Source organism: Bos grunniens, chromosome 11, assembly GCF_055505025.1.
Source record: "Bos grunniens cultivar Pamir isolate PY7600 chromosome 11, Bosgru_T2T1.0, whole genome shotgun sequence".
NCBI classification, from domain to species: domain Eukaryota; kingdom Metazoa; phylum Chordata; class Mammalia; order Artiodactyla; family Bovidae; genus Bos; species Bos grunniens.
This window is the reverse complement of record NC_141175.1, coordinates 7,331,925-7,357,248: the sequence shown is the minus strand read 5'-3', so window position 1 is coordinate 7,357,248 and position 25,324 is coordinate 7,331,925. Positions and strand designations below refer to the sequence as shown.

The 25,324-nt window shown below is 44.2% G+C and overlaps 1 protein-coding gene across 1 annotated transcript in view; it reads left to right on the top strand.

Moving 5' to 3' along the window:
• The first annotated feature begins 802 nt into the window (after nucleotides 1-802).
• Nucleotides 803-25,324, top strand: part of GPR107 (G protein-coupled receptor 107) — a 60,037-nt gene continuing 35,515 nt past the window's right edge. Inside the window, exons 1-9 of the mRNA XM_086324515.1 lie at nucleotides 803-2,234; nucleotides 13,424-13,546; nucleotides 13,865-13,915; nucleotides 14,158-14,237; nucleotides 15,415-15,554; nucleotides 17,143-17,180; nucleotides 18,640-18,696; nucleotides 21,284-21,394; nucleotides 21,906-22,039. Of these exons, the coding sequence (XP_086180641.1) occupies nucleotides 2,094-2,234; nucleotides 13,424-13,546; nucleotides 13,865-13,915; nucleotides 14,158-14,237; nucleotides 15,415-15,554; nucleotides 17,143-17,180; nucleotides 18,640-18,696; nucleotides 21,284-21,394; nucleotides 21,906-22,039 (875 nt within the window). The 5' untranslated portion in view covers nucleotides 803-2,093. The remainder of the gene's footprint in view (nucleotides 2,235-13,423; nucleotides 13,547-13,864; nucleotides 13,916-14,157; nucleotides 14,238-15,414; nucleotides 15,555-17,142; nucleotides 17,181-18,639; nucleotides 18,697-21,283; nucleotides 21,395-21,905; nucleotides 22,040-25,324) is intronic.

Here is a 25,324-nt window from a genome sequence, read left to right as displayed (position 1 = left end):
ACAACAACAACATATAGAGTACTTAGCAGAATATTTGGCAAACTTAACTGCTTGATAAATAGATTAACTATTATCTCATTTGTGGATTTCTAAGACAATAAAGTTTCTTGTTCTAAGCTTCTTCATCTGTAAAATTGTGTAGTAAGATCAGACAAGAATTTTGTTCATAGAAGTAAGATGACATATCCATAATACATGGCTAAAAATCTTAGGTTGTAGAAAGAAATTAAACTACCAACTAGTAAACATTGCCTTTCTATCTTCCTGGCTACACCTTAGTGCCCTACTTTTGTTCTTACAGAGGGTGTGACAGAACCTGTACTAGTTTTTGACCTCCCAGCAGTGCAGATTCTTGGGTCAGGAAGATCTGCTGGAGAAGGGATAGGCTACCCACTCCAGTATTCTTGGACTTTCCTGTGGCTCAGCTGGTGAAGAATCTGCCTGTAATGCAGGAGACCTGGCTTGGGAAGATCCCCTGGAGAAGGGAAACGCTACCCACTCCAGTATTTTGGCCTGGAGAATTCCACGGACAACCCAACTGAGCCACTTTCACTTTCAAGAATTCATAGATTCATGACTTTGAGATTGCACAGCTAAAAGATCTGGGACTCTCACTCCTCTACTCTGTACTTCCCCTCCTGATTTTTGTTAACCTGAGTGCAGCAGTTTATTCACTTTATCTTCATTTAGATATATCATGTTAACTTCAGTTCCTAGTTCCAGTTAAAAAGATTAGGAATCTGATTCTGTCATAAAACACTGATAGTCATGCAGTATTGGGGGATTCCTTGTGGTTTTTATTTTCTTCTCTTTTGTTTAAATGATTGCCCACAAAGAGCATGCATTGTGTGGCAAGCCAAAAAAAAAAAAAGCAAAACAAAAATACACCGAAAAACTAAATAAACCTAGCTAGTCTATTGGTAATTTTAATAAGCATTATCTTTTTTTATAACTCCATGATCAAAATAGCGATTTGGAGGGAACAAACTACTGAATTCTTTCATTAAAGGTCTCTCTACAAATTCAAAAGATTAGAAGCAAGGCAAGTTTCCACACAGGATTAAGAGATTCATACTCTAGTGGTTGGATGAAATAGCATGAAGCGATATAACAGTATTTAGCATTTTCCACGTGATTCCCACTTCAACCTGGAACAAATGACAATCTCTCAACTTCAGTTTGCTTACCAGTAAAGTGTGTGTGTATGTGTGTGTGTGGGGGGGGTGGGGCGGGGAGGTTAATACTTACACCTACCTCCTATCTCATCAGACTGTTCCAAGGATTACATGCAAAAATGCACCCAAAAGGCTTAACGAAGTGCCTGATACGTTGTCCTTGTTTAGTCGCTCAGCTATGTCCGATTCTTTTGCGACCCCATGGACAGGCTCCTTTCTGTCCATAGGATTTCCCAGACAAGAATACTGGAGTGAGTTGCCATTTCCTCCTCCAGGGGATCTTCCCAACCCAAGGATGGAACCAGAGTCTCTGTGTCTCCTGCACCGCAGGTGGCTTCTTTACCGCTGAGCCACTGGGGAAGAAGTACCTCATAAAGGCGCAATAAATTACTAAAACCACCTCATCAAAAATTTGCGTTAAGTGCCTCAAAACACAAAAACAAAACCACCCAAGGACTGATGACAAGCCACGAACTTGGTTTTTCTATCGAGTGAAGGCTGCTCGGGGCAATCGGTCCCATCAACCGCCAGGCACCCAGGAGGCATTCCCCGCCTAGGAACGCCAGGTCCCTCGGTGGGCCGACGGTCGCGCAGGCCCAAGGTCGCTTTCCAAGCTCCGCGGGGCGGAGGCAACGCTGGGGTTTGTCCAGCCCAGCGACTGTTACCATGGCAACCGCCACGGCTACCCACTGCGGGCGCACCTCTTCTGGCTAAACCGAAAAGTCCTCACAGCAGAGGCCAACTGAACGGCCCCGAAGTGTACCCGCCCCGCTCCCGGGACCGCAAACTCCAGGAAAAAGGCTACAATCTCCCCGCCGCTGGCAGCAGAGAGCCCGCTTTCAGGCGCTTCCGGCAGCCGCCGCTCTTTAGCCCCGGAAGTGGGCGGGAGAGGAAGCAGCTGGTGATGCTGGAACAAATATGGCCGCCCCGGCGCCCGTTGGCCTCTCGGGCTCCCGCAGTCCTCGGCTAGCCTCCGGCCTCCGGCTGTTCCCGCTGTTGGGGCTGCTGCAGCTGCTGGCCGAGCCCGGCCTGGGCCGCGTCCACCACCTGGCGCTCAAGGTAAGGGCGACCAGGGCCTTGCAAGACCAGGGCGGGGGACAGAGGCCGAGGCCGCTCCCTGATGCCGAGGGGCAACTTTTGGCCCAGGGGAAGCGGGGGTCGGGGGGTTGTCTATGAGCGATTGGATTCCCGCCTCTATTCCCAGTCGCGGCCTCCCTCTCATAGGGGTCTGTTGGGAACTGTGGGAATGGCGGGAGTCCTCGGTCGGTCTGGAAAGGGTAGGAAGATTCGAACTAAGAGAGGGAAAGGGGCCGAACTGCGGTGTAACCCCGAAGGACTTTCAGGGGGCTGTGCTTGCAGTCCTGTTGGCTTCCCTGACTTCCTTGCCTAGAGCAACTTGATCTTCCTCCTCCCTTTCATCTCCAACTTCTACCCCCGACTTCGCTCGTCCGCCTTCTCCTTTGGTCCATCCCCCTGGTGCCTGGCAGTTGGAAGGTGCGCGGCAGTTGGAAGGTGCGCGGAACCTTTGCCTCAGTTTCCCTGGTGGGCGTGGCGGTCTCTGGCCTGAGCAAAATGAGCATCTCCAGGAGGAATTTCAAATCTCGCTTGAAATCCGTTACCGGAAATTTAAGCCCAGCAATGAAAATATGTTTTTGATTAGAGGCCCTTTTTATCCCTCGCTTCTGTCATTGTCTGTCTAGGGAAGAAATTTACGATAGGCCTAGACTGAACCCTTTGTATCCTGCTTTTTAATTCAAAACATGCCTCCAGGCGATTTAGCTGGTTAATATATGAGACCAGGAAAAATAAATCGTTGTGACCCCAAACCTTGTACATAATTTTCATTCTGTAAGGTATTCTTAGCAGAATGAGGTTTCAGCAGTGAGAAAGTTTGTCTTATTAAAACCCAGTACATTAACAAAGCAATGTATTTTGTGACTATAGTTTAAAGAATACAGAATCTGGATTAAAAAAACCTGACTAGACCCATACTGTTATTTGTAAACAATAAATATCCTGATTAAAATGGTTGTCAACTGCAGGGAGAGAAGTGAGTCTTGGCTCCTTTTGAGAATATGCTGAAAGATATTGAATCTCTTCCCAGAAAATGCAGGTAGAAATGTAGGCAAAACTTCTTGGAATTTATAGGGCTTTGTAATCCTGCCAAAGCTTATCCATAGGTCTTAGTCCCCAGGCCTGTGACTCCAAGTGATGAACTCCTAAAATTCTTTCACTTTATAATTTAGAATCTTGAGTCTTAGGTGAAATCATGTAACTGAGTTTTTGTAGCTTATAAATTAGAGAACAAAACTAATACTGAACCTTGAACGCACTGAACCATGTCTCTTGGCTTTAGGCATGTCTAGAATTGAAATGTCAGATGGCCAGCATCATTAGGTAAATATTAACAATATAGAAGGAAAAATATACTACCCTCAATGGGAGAAGCAACCTGAGTTGGTGTAATTCTGGTGATTGATTTCTCCATATTGTGCTACATTGCTTCAGTTCAGTTCAGTTCAGTTCAGTTGCTCAGTCGTGTCCGACTCTTTGCAACCCCATGAATTGCAGCATGCCAGGCCTCCCTGTCTGTCACCAACTCCCAGAGTTCACTCAGACTCACATCCATCGAGTTGGTGATGCCATCCAGCCATCTCATCCTCTGTCGTCCCCTTCTCCTCCTGCCCCCAATCCCTCCCAGCATCAGAGTCTTTTCCAATGAGTCAGCTCTTCGCATGAGGTGGCCAAAGTACTGGAGTTTCAGCTTTAGCATCATTCCTTCCAAAGAAATCCCAGGGCTGATCTCCTTCAGAATGGACTGGTTGGATCTCCTTGCAGTCCAAGGGACTCTCAAGAGTCTTCTCCAACACCACAGTTCAAAAGCATCAATTCTTCGGCACTCAGCTTTCTTCACAGTCCAACTCTCACATCCATACATGACCACTGGAAAAACCATAGCCGTGACTAGACGGACCTTTGTTGGCAAAGTAATGTCTCTGCTTTTGAATATGCTATCTAGGTTGGTCATAACTTTACTTCCAAGGAGTAAGCTACATTGCTTAATGTTTTTCATCTTTGTTTTCTCAAATACTAGGTGCCTGTTCCATAATCAGTATTGTACTTGTTTCTCTCCTCTTAAACAGTCTGACATTTTGCCCAAGAAAGTGAAGTCACCTGAAGGGAGCCTGTCAGAGCAGCAACGTTAGATTGTCTTATTTTGCTTGAGATTGAGAGAGAGAATTTCAGCCACACACCAGAATAGAAAGAATAGTATAGTGAATTCCCATGTAGCTGTAACCATTAACCAATGGCTAATTCTGCTCTATCCCCACATGCATCCCTTCTCAGGTGCATTCTTTATTTTTTAACTAGAAAACAAATCTTTTTTTCTGTTTAATGTGTTTACTTATGTGGCTGCCTCTGGTCTTAGTTGAAGCAAGTGGGGTCTCAGTTCCCCAACCATGATCGAACCGACATCCCCTGCACTGCAAGGCAGAGTTTCAACCGCCAGGTCACCAGAGACGTCCCCCTTTCATTCTTTATTCCGTTTCCTCATTCCATGTTACATTTCCCATTCTTCTTCTAGTCTTCTCAAATTCCTTGTCTTTTGTTTTTTAGCTTCCTTAACTTTTGGAAACTCTTGAGGCATAGTTTGTATACATTAAAATCCATACATTGTAAATGCACAATTCAGTGCTTGTTGGTAAATTGACTGAGTTATGCAGCTGTCACCACAATCCAGCCATAGAACATTTCCATCACCCGTGTAAGAGCTCTTTTGTTGGTTTACAGTTAATTCCTAGTCCGACCTCCAGCCCCAGACAACCACTAATCTACTTTCTGTCTCTATAGATTTGCCCTTTCTGAGTGTTTCAAATAAATGGAGTCACACAGTATATGGTCCTTTTGTCTGGCTTCTTTTACTTATGTTATTGAGGTTCATCCATGTTGTACTGTGTATTAGCAATTCATTCCTTTTAATGGCCAAATAGTTTTTCATTGTATGAATATATCACCTATGCTCAGCCATTTACTAGGACATTTGAACGTTTGGGTTTCCATTTTTGGCTGTTGTGAGTAATATTGCTGCAAACATTTACATGCAAGTCTTTGGGAAACATGTTTTCGTTTTGGGGGGTTGATAGCTAGGAGTGGAGTAGAATGGTTGGGTCATTGTTGGTAGATAGCTTCCCGGGTGGCTCAGATGGTAAAGAATCCACCTGCCAGTGCAGGAGACACAAGAGATGTGGATTCGATCCCTGGGTTGGGAAGATCCCCTGGGGTAAGAAATGGCAACCTGTTCCAGTATTCTTTGGGCTTCTCTGGTGGCTCAGAAGGTAAAGAATCTGCCTGCAATGCAGGAGATTGGAGTTCAATCCTTGGATTGGGAAGATCCCCTGAAGAAGGGAATGGCTACCCACTCCAGTATTCCTGCCTGGAAAATCCCATGGACAGAGGAGCCTGGCGTGCTACAATCCATGGGGTCACAAAAGAGTCAGACACGACTGAGCGACTAACACTTGCACTTTTTTTTTTCATGGTAGATCTATATTTAACTTCTTAAGAAACTGCCAAAGTACTTTCTAAAGCAACAGTACCATTTTGCAGTCCTACCAGCAATTTGTGAGGGTTCTGCTTTCAACATATATGCCAACATTTGTCCTTCTCATATTATTTTCGAGTCAATCAAAGTCATCATATTGTTTGATCCTTAAAATCCATAAATGTTTCAGTATATATTTCAGTATGTACCTATAAGAAATAGGGACTCTTAAAAACGTAACTGCAGTATCAGATGACACCCTTATGGTTTCAGCCATAAGGCTTTCAGGCGAAGAGGCACTAAAGAGCCTCTTGATGAAGGTGAAAGAGGAGCGTGAAAAAGCTGGCTTAAAACTCAGCATTCAAAAACTAAGATCATGGCATTCGGTCCCATCACTTCATGGCAAATAGTTGTGGAAAAAATGGAAACAGTGACAGATTTTTTCTTGGGCTCCAAAATCACTGCAAATGGTGACTGCAGCCATGAAATTAAGAAACACTTGCTCCTTGGAAGAAAAGCTATGACCAACCTAGACAGCATATTAAAAAGCAGCGACATTACTTTGCCAACAAAGGTCTGTCTAGTCAAAGCTGTGGTTTTTCTAGTAGTCGTGTATGGATGTGAGAGTTGGACCATAAAGAAGGCTGAGCATTGAAGAATTGATCCTTTTGAATGGTGTTGGAGAAGACTCTTGAGAGTCCCTTGGACTGCAAGGAGATCAAACCAGTCAATCCTAAGGAAATCAATCCTGAATATTCATTGGAGGGACTGATGCTGAGGCTGAAGCTCCACTTTGGCCACTTGATGAGAAGAACTGACTTACTGGAGAAGATGCTGATGCTAGGAAAGACTGAAGGCAGGAGGAGAAGGGGATGACAGAGGATGAGATGGTTGGATGGCATCACTGACTCAATGGACACCAGTTTGAGCTAGCTCTGGGAGATGGTGAAGGACAGGGAAGCCTGGTGTGCTGCAGTCCATGGGATCGCAAAGAATTAGACGTGACTGAGTGACTGAACAACAACGACAACAATGTCATTTTAACAGAAAGAAAGATAATGTTTAATATCATGAAATACCAAATCAGGTTCAAATTTCCATTGGTCATAAATGGATTTAAACTTTTTAAAAATCAGAATCTAAGTAGTGTCCTCACATTATGATTGGTTAATATACCTCTCTGTCTGTGTTGATCTGGGGGGGGCTCACTCCTTCCAGCTCCCCTGTCCTGGATTTTGCTGATTATTTCCTTGTAGTGTAGTTTAGTATGTTCATCTATGCTTCCGTCCTGTGTGACCTAGATTTGCTGGATTATGTGTGTTTAAGAAAAACTAGAAATCCAGGCTTTCAAGTGAAACTAGCTAGCTCAAACTCAAATTTAAAAACAAAAACAAAGCACTGTGTTGGCCACATGTAGCACGTTTGTGGGCCAGCATAGTCAGTGGGCCGCCAGTTGAGGAGCTGTTTAAATAAAGAAGTGGCCAGGTAGGTGACCATAAGCTAGCTCAGTTAAATGTTACTCTGTTTTCTAAAATTCAGTTTGTGAGAAAACCTAAATTGACGTATCATTACCCCACTTGCTTTATATTTGAAAGCAGTCTAAAATGTGAAGTTATTGAGGAACGTAAACCATTTCTTATATTCCAATATTTAGTGAAAAGTTTAAAACAACTTTCTAAAATAACGGGGAAAAGGAGAAAAATATAGTAGCTGTCTATAAGGGTTATGGGAATTTTTTTTTTTTTTTTTTTTTAGTTTTGTCTCCAGCTCTGCCCTTTCTTCTGAGCTCTGGACAAGTGTATCCAGTTTCTTAACCCCCATTTCCACTTAAGTGGCTCATAATCATCTCTGTATGTTAGAAACATCCTCACCCTTCACCCCTAATCTGTACGTACTCTTTGTCCAGTTTTTCTTTTCTTAGTAACTGGGACCACCAGCTACTCATTTTCTTAAGTCAGAAATCTTTTATTCTTATCTTCTCATCACCAAGTTTCATAGATTTGTGTTCTAAATACAAAGCTCTCCAATCCATTCACTGCTGTCATTGCCACTGTGACTGATAGGTCTAGGCCATCCTTGGACCAGGGAGGTCTCCTCATACCTGTTTTCCTAGCATTATCTTAGTTCCTATTTTGTTTTGTAGCCTTATCTTCCTAAAAGCCAAAGCCAGTCATGACACTCCCCTTTTAAGCCCATTGGTGGCACCCTGTGCCCCTGAGGGGGAACTCTCAGTGCTTCGACTGCCAGTCTCCTCTCTGCTGTCATTGCCCTGCCTTTCTTTAATTTCTTAGTTCATATGTGTGCAGTTTCCTGAATTTTTTTAATGTCTGAATGTACCCAGGTAACCAGCACCCAGGTCAAGAAGAAGGACTTTACTAATACCCCAGAAGCCCCCTTGATTGTCTCTCCCAGTCACTAAAAGTCTTATAATACCCAGCACACATCAAAACAGGAGAAGGAGCAAGGTCTTATCCTGCTCAGTTTTGAACCATAATGGCACGTGACTCTGTAGTGGGGATCAGGCAGATCGATGGGGCAGAATCGGAAGCGCAGATGAGAGACTCATCCTGGTGCAAACTTGATGTGCAGCAGGGGCGGCACCGTAGGGCAGTGAAAGTTAGGACAGATCACTCTGGAGTGGCCTCAGGACACCTGGCTGGTCTCCATGGGAGTAGGGGTGGGGAAAGAGATGCTATCCCACAAACAAAATATATTCCAGGTGAATTACAGAGTAAATGTGAAAACAGAACTCTCAAACTTCTAGAATAACATATCGTGAATATTTTTGGGCTTCCCTGATAGCTCAGTTGGTAAAGAATCCACCTGCAATGCAGGAGATCCCGGTTCAATTCCTGGATCGGGAAGATCCTCTGGAGAAGGGATAGGCCACCTACTCCAGTATTCTTGGGCTTCCCTTGTGGCTCAGCTGGTAAAGAATTCATCTGCAATGTGGGAGACCTGGGTTTGATCCCTGGGTTCCAGATCCCTGGGGATCCAGGGAAGATCCCCTGGAGAAGGGAAAAGCTACCCACCCACTCCAGTATTCTGGCCTGGAGAATTCCATGGACTATACATGGGTCGCAAAGAGGCAGACACAACTGACCGACTTTCACTATCACAAATATTTTAGACTTTGGGGTAGAGAAGGACGTTTTTTAAAAGACATTTAAAATTGTTATCAGGAATAAACATTGAATTTTTAGAAATTTTATTGAAATATAGTTGATTTGCAGTGTTGTGTTAACTTCTGTGAACAGCAGAGTGACTCAGTTATGCATACATATTTTCTTCTCCGTATTCTTTATCATTGTGGTTTACCGCAGGGTACTGACTACAGTTCCCTGGGTTATACAGTAGGTGCTTGTTGTTTATCCATCCTATGGTATATAATAGTTTGCATCTATTAATTCCAAACTTTCAATACTTCCCTCCCCCACACCCCTGATAGATTTTTTTGAAGATGAAAACTGTCAGGAATAAAGATCAATAGATTTTCTCTTACAAAATATAAAAAGACTTGTATAACGAAAGATACCACAGTTTAAAAAAGAGACCAGGAAAAGATACTTGCAGCATCAAAGTCAAAATTAGTACCCAGAATATATAAAGAATTTAAGGGAAAAAATCCAAAAGGAAAATGGACATATGATGTTTATTTATTTAGTTTTCTAAATTTTTTGCTTTTTAGGCCATGCTGCCTGGCATGTGGGATCTTAACTTTTCCAACCAGGGTTGGAACCTGCATTGGAAGTGCAAAGTCTTAACCACTGGACTGCTGGGGAAGTCTGACATATGATATAGGTTTTTTTGGGGCGGCGGGGGGAAAAACAATTTTATTTTTTAATTTTTTTTTATGATATGTTTTTAAAAAAGCATTTTACAAAACAAAAACTCAAATGGCTAATAAACCTAGATGAGGTGCTCAAACTCATGAAGTACCAGGAAATGCAAATTGAATCATCAATATTGATTTTCCCCCAAACTGGGAAAAATGAAATGTCTAATGACATCAAGGTTCAGTAAGGATGTAAGGAAACTTTCTTATACTTTGGAAATTCATTTGTCAATTTCTACTAAAATTGAAAATGTGCACACCCTGTGTCCTAGGATTTTCCATCTAGATGTATATACCCTTAATCCCCACCCAGATAATACATAGCGTATGTGCAAGGGGGGCTTCTCTGGTGGTCCAGTGGTTGAGAATCCACCTTGCAATATAAGGAACACCAGTTGGATCCCCGATCGGGGAAAGTCCCACATGCCACGGAGCAGCTGAGCCTGTGCATCACAGCTACTGAGTGCATTCTAGAGCGAGAGAACCACAACTGCTGAGCCCACTTGCTGCAGCTGCGGAAGCCTGCATGCCCTAGAACCCATGCTCCGCAAAAAGAGAAGCCCCTGCAGGCAGGAGCCTGTGCACCGCAACTAGAGAAAGCCTGTGTGTAGCAGTGAGGACCCAGCACAGCCAAAGCATAAGAGAAATAAATACGTCTTAAAAATAGCACAGTTTAAAGAAAGAAAAAAAAAAAGATATGTACAAGGAATTCTCGAAACAGTGTTGTCACAGCAAATGATTGGAAATTACCTGAATGCCCAGGAATGATTGGGCTTTACCTGAATGCCCAGGTGATGCTTTGGGGAAATAGATGTACATGCGATGGAACACAAGCAGATAAAATGAGGAACCAGAGCATATTCAATGTGTCAACACAGATAGGGCCTCAAAGAATGCAATGCTGTCTGAAAAATGCACGTTGCCAGATGTGCACATACATTGTAACACAGTTTATCAAACTTTAAAAAACATCATGATACTGTATTGATGTTTATGGTTATGGATATGAACTTGGGAAGGGATGGTCGAGGGGAATAGGATTTATTCTCTTCCTCTTCCTGCTCCTTGCCCTCTCTCTGTTCTGATGGTTCTGAAGCAGCTTCGATGTAGACATGTCATAATTGTGAGCAGTGGGTAGATGGATATTTGTTGTTATTCCTTTTATTTTTCTACAGCGAAGGGGATTTTGAGCCTCCTGGGGGAGAGGGCTCTCTTGTCTCGCTGACCATTGATTGTCCTTGGGGAGATTTCTGGCTTCCGTGTGGTGGAAGAAGAGGTTTCCTTATTCCTGGACTGTAAGAAGGCTGTGGGAGACTTTTTTTTTGAGAGTTGAGTCTTTTATCACTTCTCGGGCCTTAGTCATTAGTGGCATTTTGTAAATACTGGTTTATTTACATTTGAATTAAATCAAAGTTGAATGAGTGATTAGTGTGTTTGACTTTCTTGGTTCCTATTAATCTGAAATTTTGTGTCTTTTATTTGTATAGTGAAATACAGTTTACAGAGTGCCTTCTTTACGTATATCTTACTTGATGTGGTAACATGATCGCTTAAAAGGGAGTGTTGGAAATTAGGTTAGATGCTAAGTCACTTCAGTCGTGTCTGACTCTGTGCGACCCCATAGACGGCAGCCACCAGGCTCCCCCATCCCTGGGATTCTCCAGGCAAGAACACTGGAGTGGGTTGCCATTTCCTTCTCCAAGGTTAGATGAGGGTCCTGCAATTAATATATTGCTGGCAAATAATAATTGTTGAAAATAACTATTTTTTAGTGATTATAGGTTAGTACATGGTCTTTGTTAGGAATTTAGAAAATACAGATTCCTAACAAAGACCATGTACTAATTTATTTCCCATGTTAGCAACGTAATGCTCAAAATCCTTCAAGCTAGGCTTTGGCAGTTCATAAACTGAGAAATTCCAGATGTACAAGCTGGATTTAGAAAAGGGAGAGGAACCAGAGATCAAATTGCCAGTGTTCTTTGGATTATAGAGAAAGCAAGGGAATTCCAAAAGAAATCTGCTTCATTGACTACACTAAAGCCTTTGTGTGGATCACAGTAAACTGGAAAACTCTTCCAGAGATAGGAACACCAGACCACCTTACCTATGTCCTGAGAAACGTGTAGGCAGGACAAGAAGCAACAGAACCTTACATGGAACAACTGACTGGTTCAGAATTGGGAAAGGAGTACGTCAAGGCTGTATATTGTCACTCTGCTTATTTAATCTCTATACAGAGTATATCATGCGAAATGCTGGACTGAATGCCTCTCAAGCTGGAATCAAGATTGCTGGGAGAAATATCTACAACCTCAGATATGCAGATGATACCACTCTAATGGCAGAAAGCAAAGAGGAACTAAAGAACCTCTTGATGAGGGTGAAAGAGGAGAGTGAAAAAGCTGGCTTAAAACTCAGCATTCAATAAACTCAGATTATGGCTTCTGGTCACATCACTTCATGGCAAGCAGATGAGGAAAAGTGGAAACAGTGACAGATTTTATATTCTTGGGCTCCAAAATCACTGTGGACGGTGACTGCCACCATGAAATTAAAAGACATTTGCTCCTTGGAAGAAAAGCTATGACAAACCTAGATAGTATATTAAAAAACAGAGACATAGCTTTGCCAACAAAGGTCTGTACAGTCAAAGCTGTGGTTTTTTCTGTAGTTGTGTATGGATGTGGGAGTTAGACCATGAGGAAGGCAGAGCACCGAAGAACTGATGCTTTTGAAGTGTGGTCCCTTGGACAGCAAGCAAGATCAAACCAGTCTACAAGCCTAAAGAAAATCAGTCCTGAATATTCATGTATTCATTGGAAGGCCTGATGCTGAAGCTCCAGTACTTTGGCAACTTGATGCAAGGAGCCAACTCATTTGCAAAGAGCCTGATCCTGGGGAAGATTGAGGGCAGGAGGAGAAGGGGATGATGGAAGATGAGATGGTTGGATGGCATCATCAACTCAATGGGCATGAGTTTGAGGCAACTCTGGTAGATGGCGAAGGACAGGGAAGCCTGGTGTGCTGCAGTCCTTGGGGTTGCAAAGAGTCAGATGTGACTGAGCGACTGAACAACGAAGTGAAAGAAACAATGAACAGAATTTTAAAATACAAACGGAAAACAAACACTAGCAAAAATAATGGTGTGGATTTGGGGAAGAACCAAATCCAAGTTTTAGAAAAATACTTAGCCTAGTGTTTTGTATTTAGGATCTATGTGATAACTGAACATTTGGGCAGATAATTCCCAATATGAAACTCATGACTTTACACAACGTGAAGTGCCTTTGTGGAACCTCAGCTTTGGGAGTATCCACTGATCCCATTGTTCTCTTGGACTTAAAATTTGTGGACTGAGCTGAGATTGGAGTCACAACTCTGAGACAGTTTCAAGTAATGGGCAGGTGTCTCTTGTTGTTCTTCGGGGGGAGGAGCCAAGTGTATTCTTGGAGCAGCTTTGGCTACTTCCCCCTCATCACCCCCCTCCCTGTTTTGAGTGCCTGCTGGATGCCAGGCCTTGTACTTGAAGGAAGGATAGGAGGATGACTAAAACATTGTTCTTCCTTCCCTGGAATTCACGTTCCAGCAGGCCATCGAGTCTGCCCCCGGGACCCTTCCAAATGCACTGGACTGAATCGAATCTATTGTGTGTTTCCCTCTGCAAAATTGTTGCTGTCATATGAATTTCTGATGAGTCTTCTTCAGCTTTTGGAGCAAGATCAAGTCCCACAGTGGTCAGTATTACTGAATATATGGAGACATTGGTTAGCTGACAAGGAACTAGATATCGCAGTTTTCCAAGCAAATGAATAGGTTTACTAATCAACTTCTCCAGATTACTAATTCTTCTACTGCACATCTTTTCAGGATGACGTGAGGCATAAGGTTCATCTGAACACCTTTGGATTCTTCAAGAATGGGTACATGAAGGTGAATGTCAGCAGCCTTTCAGTGAATGAACCTAAAGGAGCCACAGACAAGGACTTCACTGTAAGTGCCTTTCCAGGAGCAAGGGTAAACCCTTTTCTGTTGCTCAGGTAAGAGCGTCCCCCATTTTTAAACATGGAATATTAGAATATGTAGAAAGTTAAACTTGTGAGCAGACAGCAGTAGTTTTATTTTTTAACACTGAAGTTACAATTCTTGAATAATTTCAGTTACAGCTGATCCTTCTTACAAAATACACGCTAAGAAAACCGAGAGGAAGGCCAGGCCAAAATAATCACCTTTTCTTCTCTTGGGCTAAGAAAGGTATGGACGTCGGGGCATCAGTGGTAATTCACTTCTACCGTTTTCACCTCCTCTTAGATTGGATTCAGCCTAGACCGAACAAAGAACGATGGCTTTTCTTCGTATCTGGTGAGCATCGAGTGCGTGACCTGACGCCCCCTGCACTTGCGCCCAAGCCCTGGGTGGGAGTGCCCTGCCCCTGTCAGCGCTGCTTCCTGAGGTGGCAGCTTCGACTTCCAGGCGTCTGAGCAGCCGCAGTTGTGTCTTTTGAGTGGAGGCTGGGCCACTTACTTGCTTTGTTCATGTAAACCTTTTGTTCTTATTGTAGTGTGACTGAATAACATGATGTGTAACTGGGTCTTCCTTCTCAGGATGAAGATGTGAATTACTGTATTTTAAAGAAGCAGTCTGCCTCTGTCACCCTTTTAATCCTAGACATCTCCAGAAGTGAGTAAGTAATGCTAAGATCCTTCAGTTCAACCCTCGAGTAAAGTTGGGGGACTTCGGTAGTTAAGCTAAGACGCGTATCATCTGCCACACGCCAAATACTTTGCCGAGTGCTGGAGATCAGGTGGAGGTGCAGTCCTGGAGGAGCTTCTAGATGAGACAGCAGCGATACCAGTGGTGGCAGCAACCTGGAGGAGCAGTAGGGCAGAGGGACGGTGGTTTGTGGGCAGGAAGGGAAGGCTTCAGAGAAGTGTTGGCGCAGCCAGCTTTCTCGTGAGGAGACTTTGCAGAGGAATAAGAAAGGGAAGTGCATTCCCAGCAAAGAGAACGTGTTGCACCGAGAAAGAGTAGCGTGCGCTAGCATGGCACGTGTTCAGTGAAGTGAGTGTGTGGTTCGCGCCAGCTAAGGGGAAGAGGGAGGTTTCTGCCTATCCCATGCTGGACGTGCTCCCCTTGACGTGTGCGATAGTGCCACCTGAGGGCACGTGTCCACTCCGGCATCGAAACTCGCGGGCCCCTCCTCAGGCGGGATGGGTCTCACACAATTGGGGTCTGGTCAGCAGGGAGAGGGAGGACATGCACCTTTCATGGGCTGCGAGTCGTTTTTCTGCCCTTCGCTTGCTCCCCGAGGCCTGTTTTAACGTCTTACTGGGTTTTTTTAACCTCTTGTTCCTTTTCCCGTGTGCACAAAGTGCAGGAAAGATGGGGAAAGAATAGTCATTTCTCCTGATTCCCCACGTTAGAATACTCAGTCATTTATATTTCCTTCTAAACTTGTTTCCTAAGTCTAGAACATCTGATTTTAAAAATCCATAGTCATTTTATAATTTTATAAGCGTCCCTGTTCATTCAGCTTGATCATCATCAGTTTGTTGAACACATTACACATACTTAGGGAGGAAATATATACCTCAGAATCAAATGGTTGCTACAGACTCAAACTTTGGAGTGGGGCTGCCCCAGCTGCTGACTAGCTTGCTACTCTTGGGCAAGTTCTTTAACCTTTTAGCTTCCATTTCAGCATCTGTAAAAGGCAGATAATAGAATCTGTATCCAGTCCATCACGGACTGCATGAGATGATGGGCTTAGAGCTGGAAACAACACCTAACTGACAACACCTACCCGCCGTAAGCTTTACTTTGATCTCTTTCTCTTTTTCTTCTGTCTTACTTGAATATAGAGTGAAAATAAGATCTCCACCAGAAGCTGGTGCCCAGTTACCAAAGATCATCTTTACCAAGGATGAGAAGGTTGTTGGTCAGAGCCAGGAGCCTGGTGTTAACCCTGTCTCATCAGGCAGCCAGGCTCCGAAAGAACAAGGTAACTGTAAGGTAGACACTAGCCTTTCCTTCACTACCTTGCTTCCTAGATCCATTTTTGTTCCTACTTAAAAACAAACATGATTTTATTTAGCGTTATTTTACTTTTGAGGTGATACAAAAATGCATAACAAAGAAAAATACAGGAAAGATGGAGAAAGAATAGTCATTTTTCCTTATTCTCCATGTTAGAATAATCAGTAATTTCTATTTCCTTCTAAACTTGTTTCCTAAGTCTAGAACATTTGATTTTAAAAATTAATAGTCATCTTATAATTTTATAAGATCCCTGTTCACTCAGCTTAAAAATTTTTTTATACTTATCAGATGTCCCATTAAATGGATACTATAGTTTGCTTGGCATTTTCCCTTAAAGAGACATAGTTCCATTTTGATGCTATTATAAAGCATTGCTGCATCAGACGTCTTTATTTGTAGATTTTTTTTTTTTTCATATGTAGAACGTTTTTTTTTAGGCTGAGTTCCAGGAACTGGAATTTCTGGTTCAAAAGATATGAATACTTTTGGGAACATTGATACATATTTTCATTCCTTTCCACATGAGTTGTGTGAATTTATACTCCTTTTAGGAAATATATAATCATAGCACCCACATCACCAAGTCCTAGCCAGCAGTGGGTTTTTGGTTGTGTTTGTTTTTTAAATCCTAAAGTGAAAGGCAAAGGGGTGTCCTTGGTTTTGAAGTCATTCTTATCACTGAGATCGCACTTTTTCTCCCTATGTTGATTTACCAGTTTAGATTTATCACCTCTTTTATTGACCATCAGGTTTATCTAGTAATTTATATGAGGTCTTTAAAGATAACTTTATTAGTTACAGTATTATTTATGTATTATTTTCTCAGTTTGTCAACGTTCTAACACACACTAAAAGACGTGCAGAGTGTTCCACGTGTGTGATGGTGCGGCTCCATGTACGTGCACCGTCTTCTCCTCGTCTAGGTTCCTTGAGCTCACGTGACCATTCCCTAGGCAGAACATTTTCGTCCTTCTTTTTATTCTGAAACTCTCTCCCTTCCTATATAGTTTGAGAGTTTCTTCCTCAGAAAGAACGACTTAAGTAAAAATAAGACACAGAGGCCCTCTCTTTTCATTGAAAGAAATCATTAGCAATCTTTACACTCCTTGCTGTGAGAAAAAAGTATGCTTTATGCTAGTAATATTTGCTGTTTTTTCTACATATGTAAATAAATCTCATACGTATATATTTTAAACAGTGATCTGGTTTCAAGTGTCATTACTTAGAAAAAAAGAAAGTCATTCCACGTGGTATCTTTGGCAGTTACATGCACTAGGTTATTTAGAGACGATTTCCTTCGTTGATGCTGAGTGTTGCCATTTATTAAATTGTGTTCGTAATAGAGCATGTCCAATTTGCGGCTTCTACAGCTCAAGAATGTTTGGGGTTTTGAGGAATTGCAAGTTTGTAAGATGGCATGTGGCCTCACCATTTTGTTTATTTGTTTGAATTATTTGATGTTAGATGAGCTAGAGTCTCATAAAGTGATACCGTAGTATACTTATGAGCTGAATCATGCAATAATATCTTTTAAATGATTCTTCTTTTAGAAAGTGCAAAGTCTAAAAGAAGTACCGTGGATTCAAAGGTAAGAACTAACCCCAACCTGTGTGCTCTCAGCTTTTCCAGGTGTGTGTGCTCACGCGCATGTAGGACTGTCCTTGTGCATATGTATACACACACACACACATCTGCATGCTCAGTCTGCAGGCGGTTGCCTTCTGTTTGGGGAGAGAACTTGGATGCTCTGAAATAATTTCAGAGTAAGACTGAGTGCTGAGTTACACAGCCCTTATGTGATAGAAGCTCAGATGGTGAGGGGAGAGGGAAGTGGGGTATCTGAGAGTCGCCTGGAGGGAGATGTCACTGGGGCTTGAAGTGTGGTGGATTGTTTGGGGAAGAAGATGAGAAAAAAGGGGCTGAAGACCATCATGAGCAAAGACTGGAAGTGGACATAAGCACTGACGAGTGCTGGGCACTGGCCTGCTGAAAGTAAAACATAACATATATTTGGGACCAGAGAGAGGTATCTTAGATTATAGAGGGCCAAAAAATTGAAGATATCGATGCACAGAAAACAGGAAGTCATGGTGTGTCCTTGGTCAGGATGGAACGTGATACCGAACATGTTAAGGGAAAGTCGTTGTTCAGAAGGAGCGTGCAGCGTGGCGGTGGTGAGGGGGCCGGGGACCTGAGAGGGGCCAGGAGGAGTGCCGTCGTAACCGTGCAGGTTTCGGGTGTTGAGCATCTGAGCCAGAGCCGAGCTTCGGAATGTGGAGGAAGTGAGCAGCAGGCTGGGAGGCCAGGGCGGCGGGGAGCGGGGAGAAGAGGGGGTTGCTTTCCTGCCCCCAGCGAGGTGGGGAACAGAAATAACAGAAGGACACGTGGGAAAGTTTTAGTTTGGGTTATCTTAATATTTGAGTGATGGAGCATCCAGATGGCAGGGTTTCATTGTAACAGCTTTATTGAAGTAAGATTGATAGACTACAAACTGTGCGTATTTGAAGTGGCAGTTGAGTAAGTTCTGACTTGACGTGCACCTGTGAAACCAGCACCACAGCGTATCCGTCCCCTCCTGTCCTGAGGTGCCGCTGACCTGTCCCTAGGTGCTCTCGGGGAGTGTGAGTCTCTGAGGTTCCTGTGTCGTCGCACGTCTCAGTAGTCCTCTCTGTTACTTGGCTGTAGTCCGCTGCGCCCGCGGCAGCGTGTTGGTCGTTTGACGTTGGGCGTGGAGGCGTGGCCTGGGTTGGCGTCCGTTGTCTCACTAAAGCTGTAAGACTGGAGAGGTGCTCAGCGGGGAGCAGGGGGCTGTTGGGACGACAGGAGACGTAACTGAGAAAAGGAAACGGGTAAAGGTTTACCTTTTTTTGTAAAACAGGATTTCATTCATATTGAAAAGATGGTGAATTTCTTTTCCATTGAGCTTTTGAAGACCAGCGAATCTAGGATTTTAGAAAAAAATGTTTTGGAGCTTTTAAATTTTTATTTTTACTAGCATGTTTTTTTGGATGGTCTCATCTAAAATAGGTTGTTAATGTCTTTTTTAGGCAACAGGAGAGAAATCCTTTTCTGTTCATAATAATGATGGGGCGGTTTCATTCCAGGTACGTAATCTCTTTGAGTCAAGCTTTGTAGAATTTATCTCTGCCATGTAAAAGGGTGAATTTTTAAAGAAACTTTCAATTTAGGAATAACAACTTACATATGCTGTGTGCCAGTCATTTGAATATAGGAACTCTCTCCGTAACAAACCTCCAAGGTGGATATTGTTACCCGCTGCTTATCAAACCATGTTTCTCTGAGAGAGAATAACTGTGTATCCAGTGTGAGCATCAAGGCCCAGGTTCCAACCCGGTTCTCCCTGGCTGTCCCCACAACTCTGCCTGTCTAATCCCACACTGCCTCCCATTCAGAGTGTGTCAGAAACCCAGAATTCTCCACCTGAAAGGATGATTGTCATCTTTTGGATGATGTCATTTCAGAGACGAGTTCACTGAGACTTAGAGGCCTGAGTGAGCTGCTCAGCCGTCACCGTCGTTAACTGCACACGAGTGTTCATGCAGCATCACAGCCTGTGTGTGGGGTGTGGGGTAGGACATTGAATTGGATCTCAGAGCCCACATGCTAGGTGGTGACCTTGGACAACTCACTTAACCTCTGAACCTCACTCTTGAATCATCTGAAAATGGAAAATGATGACACCCATCTCACAGGGTGGTTAGGTGTATCATTTTTTAAAAATAAAAGTGCTTTGTAAAGCACTGTACAAATAATCTCTTACCATTAACTTGTAAGAATAACTACCTCTTTTTCTAAGCAGTTTTCATTGAGGCATCATTTACTTCGAGTGAAATGCATAGCTCCTGAGTGTGTGGTTCTGTCATTTCTGACAATGGCCTGCACCCCTGCCCTTACCCATGCTCAAGACTCTCTGTATTTGTACCACTTCTGAAAGGCCCCCGCCCCTGCATCTGCAGGTCTGAGTTCTCACCATAGATTCTTTTGCTGCTGTAACAGTGTTGATGTTATTTAACTTTAGTAGCCATCGGTATTAACAGCTGACTTGAGAGTTTATGGGGTGCTCATCTGCTCTGAACCCTCAGCAGCTTCCCCTCTGTCTCATAGTAGAAGCCCAAGTCCTCCTGCTGGTCTCCGAGCACACGTGGTCTGGCCGCTGTCGACTCTGAGCTCAGTCCTGTCTCCTCCCCGCGCTCTCTGTGTTGCTGTGCTGCAGCCACAGCGGCCGCCGTGCTGCCCCTGGGGAAGGTGAAGCCTGGCTTCTCCTGGGGAAGGTGAAGCCTGGCTTCTGCTCCCGCAGCCCCCACTGGGGAAGAGCTCGTCCACAGAGTCTTCCTGCTTACTTTCTTCCTCCTTCAAGTCTTGGCTCAAATGTCACCTTTTCAGCAAAGCTTCCTCCGGTTGCACTGTTTTAAATGCAGCCCACGCCCCACCCCCCGGCTCTACCTTTTCCCTTAATACTTCTTTCCAGCGTACAGCATACTGTATTTGTTATATTTATTGTTTCTCTGTCTTTAGAAGGTAACTATACGGGCAGGGATTTCTGTCTGCTTTCTTGCTGCTCTGTGTGAAATTCCTTATCTTGGGCCTGGCCCTAGTAGTCTTCCTATCAGTAATTACTGAGATGAATGAATGTATGAACGAATGTCAGACATCCTGCTAAGTACTCACACCTTACCTTGTCTCAGTTCATCCTCCCAGCAAGCTATGAAAGTCGGTACTTGTATTAGTCCCCTTTTACAGATGTCTCTTTTTTTCCCTTCTTTAAAATTTTGAGGTACGGTACCTATAGAAGAGTGTATCGTACTTACCTTGAGTACATGTGATTATCAGTAATCACCTTCATAGCCATCACCTGGTACAGGAACTAGACCATGCTTACCATGCCTGTGTCCCTCATGTTCTTTAGAGTGACTCCTGTCATGAAAGATGTTACCATAACCATTTCCTTGTTTTCTTCATTGTTCACCACTTGTATATGTAGCCCTAAACAGTATATTAATATTTTAGACTTGCAGTAAAATGTTCCCTAGAATTGATCAAGCAGTCACATTCTGTGATTATATATATGTGTGTATATATATAAATAACATTTTTTGATTTACATTAAGCTTCACTTGAATACATGAAATATATTGAAAAACAAAGAAAAATCTCTAAACATAGTAGATGTAGCCTCTGTTACTGTTGTCTAAAATCATACAGGTACATTTTGATGAGGAAATACTGGTCCTTTAGTTTTTCAAGTACCAGAAGAACCTCCTTTCTTACTTAGAAGTATTTTTTACCTAAAGGGCAAAACAGTAATGTGTGGGCTTGAAAGCTAGGTAACCGCATCTTAAGTTAGCTCTGCAGACTTCGGCAAAAACCCATCACTGATGGATAGATACGTGATAAGGGAAGTGTAGTAAAGTGTAGAGTCTAGGTAGTGGGTACATAGCTGTTGACCGTATAATCCAGTCTACTTTTCTGTTCGCTTGAAAATCATTAAAATATTAGGAGGGTATCATAGAATAAGAAAAAGTGTATTGGAACTCTGCTCTAGGAGAGTTTGATTAACTTAAGTAAACGGTCTGTTTTCTTCTATTCGTAGTATTCATGATTTCTTTCTGAGATTTAAAAATTTAGCTGAGGATTTGGATATCCTTAAACTTTTTTTTTCTTCATTTTCAGTTTTTCTTTAACATCAGCACTGATGACCAAGAAGGCCTCTACAGTCTTTATTTTCATAAGTGTCTTGGAAGTGACGCTTGGTCTAATGACAAGTTTTCGTTCAGCCTTGATGTGAGTACCGTATGAAAACTGCTCCACACAGATGTTGTCAGCTGTGTAAAATGCAAGATGGTTTTTTTCTTTCTAAGAGCAGTTTTAAGAACATTTAAGCAGAGTTAGAGAAAAACATGGCCAGAATAACATTTCTGCCAGTGGCCAGCATACTTCAGCAGAGGATTCTTCAAAAGGAAATATAAGGGATTTATATTAGGATGTGTTTACACTTCAGCCTGTGCATTAAGAATGTGGTTGTTTGGACTTCCTATGTGGTCCAGTGGTTAAGACTCTGCACTAATAAGGCGGGGATGCAGGGAACTGAGACCCCCACACGCCTCAGGGTGCAGCCAAAAAATAAAGTGTCACAGCGTCTATAAGTCATCTATGCTCTGTTTCCTAAAAGAATATGGTTGTTACCTTCCGGTACTCACTTTCTTGAGCTTCTGTGAAATAGCAGAGATTCCAAATTACTGAATATGGGATGATCTGTTTCTGAAAAGTGAAAATAGTCTCATGTTGGTTTCAGATCGAGATCACAGAGAAGAATCCTGACAGCTACCTCTCAGCAGGAGAAATTCCTCTCCCCAAATTATACATTTCCATGGCCTTCTTCTTCTTTCTCTCTGGGACCATCTGGATTCACATCCTTCGAAAACGACGGTAAATTATCACCTTCTTGAGCCCTTCAGCCCCCAGGGTTTGGGGATGTGTCTGTTTAGTTTCACCTGTTGCTGTCTTCCCAACCAGGAGACCTTGTCACTAGCAGTCCCGTCCTCTTCAAAGGGCATCTTCCCTGAAACAAGGGGGACTCTGCAGAAGCCTTACAGTGTGGGAGGCCTTTGCATGCCATGATATTTGTTTACTTCCTATTGCTTGGTTTAAAAAGCAAATCCAAATACTTCAGTAATATACAATCGAAGTAAAATATATAAGCCAAGTGTTTCCATAGCAAGGTCTGGAGAAGGAAATGGCAACCCACTGCAGTACTCTTGCCTGGAAAATCCCATGGACGGAGGAGCATGGTAGGCTAGAGTCCACGGGGTCACAAAGAGTTGGACATGACTGAGCGACTGAGCGACTTCACTTTCCATAGCAAGGACACCCCAGCTCAGGACTCAGAGTGAAAGCATTGGTCACATTCAGGGGCTATTTGTTCTTAAGACAAGAGGCGTGACCGTGGCCCAGGGCCTGGTGGGAGCCTGGAGCTGCTGCCGAGCTCTGAAGGCCCAGCCAGGGTAGACATTGCCCTCCAGAAGCTCGAGAAAACCTCTTCAAGGCCTACCTGCCTGACTCTTGGCCTTTCTCCTGAAACCCCCGAGGCTTTAACTTCCTCTTCTTGGTATTTGAGGGGAGCAGCAGCGTATGAGTGGAACTAGTGATTAATTCTGTGTCCCTCCCCCAAAGTGGAAACGAAATGCTAGTTTTCAGTTAAAGAATAGTGTTTGCTATAAAGTCCATAAACTGTGTAAAGGAAGGTATGGAAATACAGTATCATAATAGAGATTTAAATTCACACAATAAATGAGTACCCCAAATACCAGATGCCTCCTCTGGAGCAGTGGGCCAGAAATGGAGACCTCTAAGCCCTGGTAGCCTGCCTGTCTTCTAGTGGACATGGCTCAGCTTGAATACTGGGCTCTGCTGGGTGCGGTTTGCTGTTTCCTGTTTGTTATAAATCTTTTACACCCACTGGATGCAAAGAACGTCTTGTTTGCTTGTGAAGGACTCTACATAATCATGTTTGGACTAGAGATCGGGAAACCATTAATAAGAAAAAAAGAATCCTGCAAATTCAGGCCGTAAAAGATGGTGGAGGGTGGTTTTTTTTGTTGTTGTTGTTAAGGTTTTGCTCTTACCTTTAGTAGACAAGTAAGAACTAGGAGTTGGAAACCTGGTTTTCAAATGTAAATGCTGACTGTTGTTGCTACTGATTGAAGTGTACCTGGCTTCACTCTGTAATTCTCTTTTTCCTCAGCTGCAGAACTGAAACAGTCATAATCTGCCATAATCTGCCTTCCTCTCAAAGTCTTAGATCTTCAGATTTCTTATGTGATTTCCCCTGAAATGATGTGTACAAGAGGGCTTTGCAAATCAGAGTGCTATGCAAAGATGAGGCACATGCAAAATAGCTTAGCCAGATGTTCATTGGTATTTTAAATTCCCTTTATTTAGCGAGGCAACAGTCACTGTCACTGGTTCACTTTTATATAAAACCGTGATGACAGTTTAAAACCTGTGGTTAAACGAGGCTGACCTGCTTTGGGCAGCGTATTTTAAACTTCTTGTTGAAGTGTAGTGTAGATCCAGAAACATGTCATTCTGGCCCTCTGCCCACCCCCACCCCCCGTGTTTTTCCAGGAGTCTTGAGCCACGGGGGGTTGGTGATTTGAGTCACATCACGGATGTGCCTCCAGGGCTCTTTGAGAGACTTGCAGCCCCTAGAGTTGGAGGGAGCTGAGAGACTTGGGCCTTGGCTTGTTGAGGCCTCGAGAGGGGAGGTGAGAGCCACAGTTGGCGTCCCGGGCACAGCTGGCCTGGGCCCACGTTGGTCTGCTGTGCCGTCGTGGCCTCTCTCACGTCTGCGAGTTCTGTCGTGGCCCCGGAGCATGGGGAGCCGGGGAGGGAACACGCACAGCTGGCCCGCTTGGAGCCGCTCTCCGCCCAGCACGGTGCTGGGTGTGGTGGTGCCATTTTCAGCAGAGGTTTCTGAGGCCTCGTGAGAGGAGGGTGGTCAGGGTAGAGCCCGTGTGTGAGCCCGGTCGCTGCCCCCCCGGAGCTCGAACTCTTGCCTGCCTTCACCTGCCGTCGCCGCTGTCCCCCAGGCTGCAGGTTGAGAGGGCCAGGCCGTGAGGGTGAGCCCAGCCCTTGCCGGCTCTGCAGCCTGGGCGAGTCTCCTGGCTCTTGAGGACCGACAGACTCCTCTGGACTTGACTTCCCTTTCGACCTTCAAGTAGGTAGGCCCTGGAGCAGGAAAGAACCAGGGAGGAAGCCAGCCCGGAAACTGGTGTGCGTCACTCACGACCCGCCCTCCTTATCGTTCTGTGCAAGGCCCTCTCCTGTTTGACTTCCTGTCCCCTCTCTCGTTCCTTCCCACCCACGGCCAGCCGCCCAAATGTGTTTCGTTTGTGTTTTGGGGTATTTGTGTATCTTGATAAACAAATCACGTTTACTGGTATTGAATGTGTTTTTAATTTATATGAACTGTCCTGTCTGTAGGTATTGTTTTCGTACCTTGTTTCACTTGGTAACATCCTCTTTAAGATGCAGGCACATCGCTGCATGTGCGCCCAGTTCATGGCTGTTCAGCTCCTCCGTGTTATCCAGTGGGCGCCCCGTTTCGCTTGCCCGCCCCCTTCGTGGTGGACCCTTAGCTTGTTCTCATCTCCCTGCTCCCCTACCCTGTCACCCGCCCGCCTGCCTGTCCCCAGACGGCTTGGGCAGCCTCTGAGGTTCATTCCGGAAGGAGGTGCGCTGCGCGTGGGGCGTGCGCTTCTTCAGTTTCACCGAGCGCTGCCAGGTTGCTTCCCGCAGGGCCTGGGCGGGTGGTGCTGCTCCCGCACGCGCCAGCACTGACACCTGAGCTGGTGCCTGGTTTTCTCTGGCGTGTCTTCAGCCTCCCGGGCTTCCCCGTGTGACGGCCCGTGTTTGCATTATCCTTCTGCCGGGTTTGCTGTCTGTCCCTGGTTGCTGTGCTTGAGTTCGTGCACATTGGAGTCTCAGTCCCTCGTATGTCTTAAGACATTGGCGATTTCTTTTCCCAGTTGAATTGTTGAGGGAAAATCTTTCACGTTGATGGAGTCGAGGCCATGTAGTTGTAGCCTTCTGGGTCGTGCCTCGTGGATCCTGAGAGGCCCATTCCTACTCCAGATCACAAAATGTCTATTTTCTGTTTAGCAGCCAAATCCCCCTGGGGTATAGGTAAGTGTGAAGCTGAGGTCAGCTTTC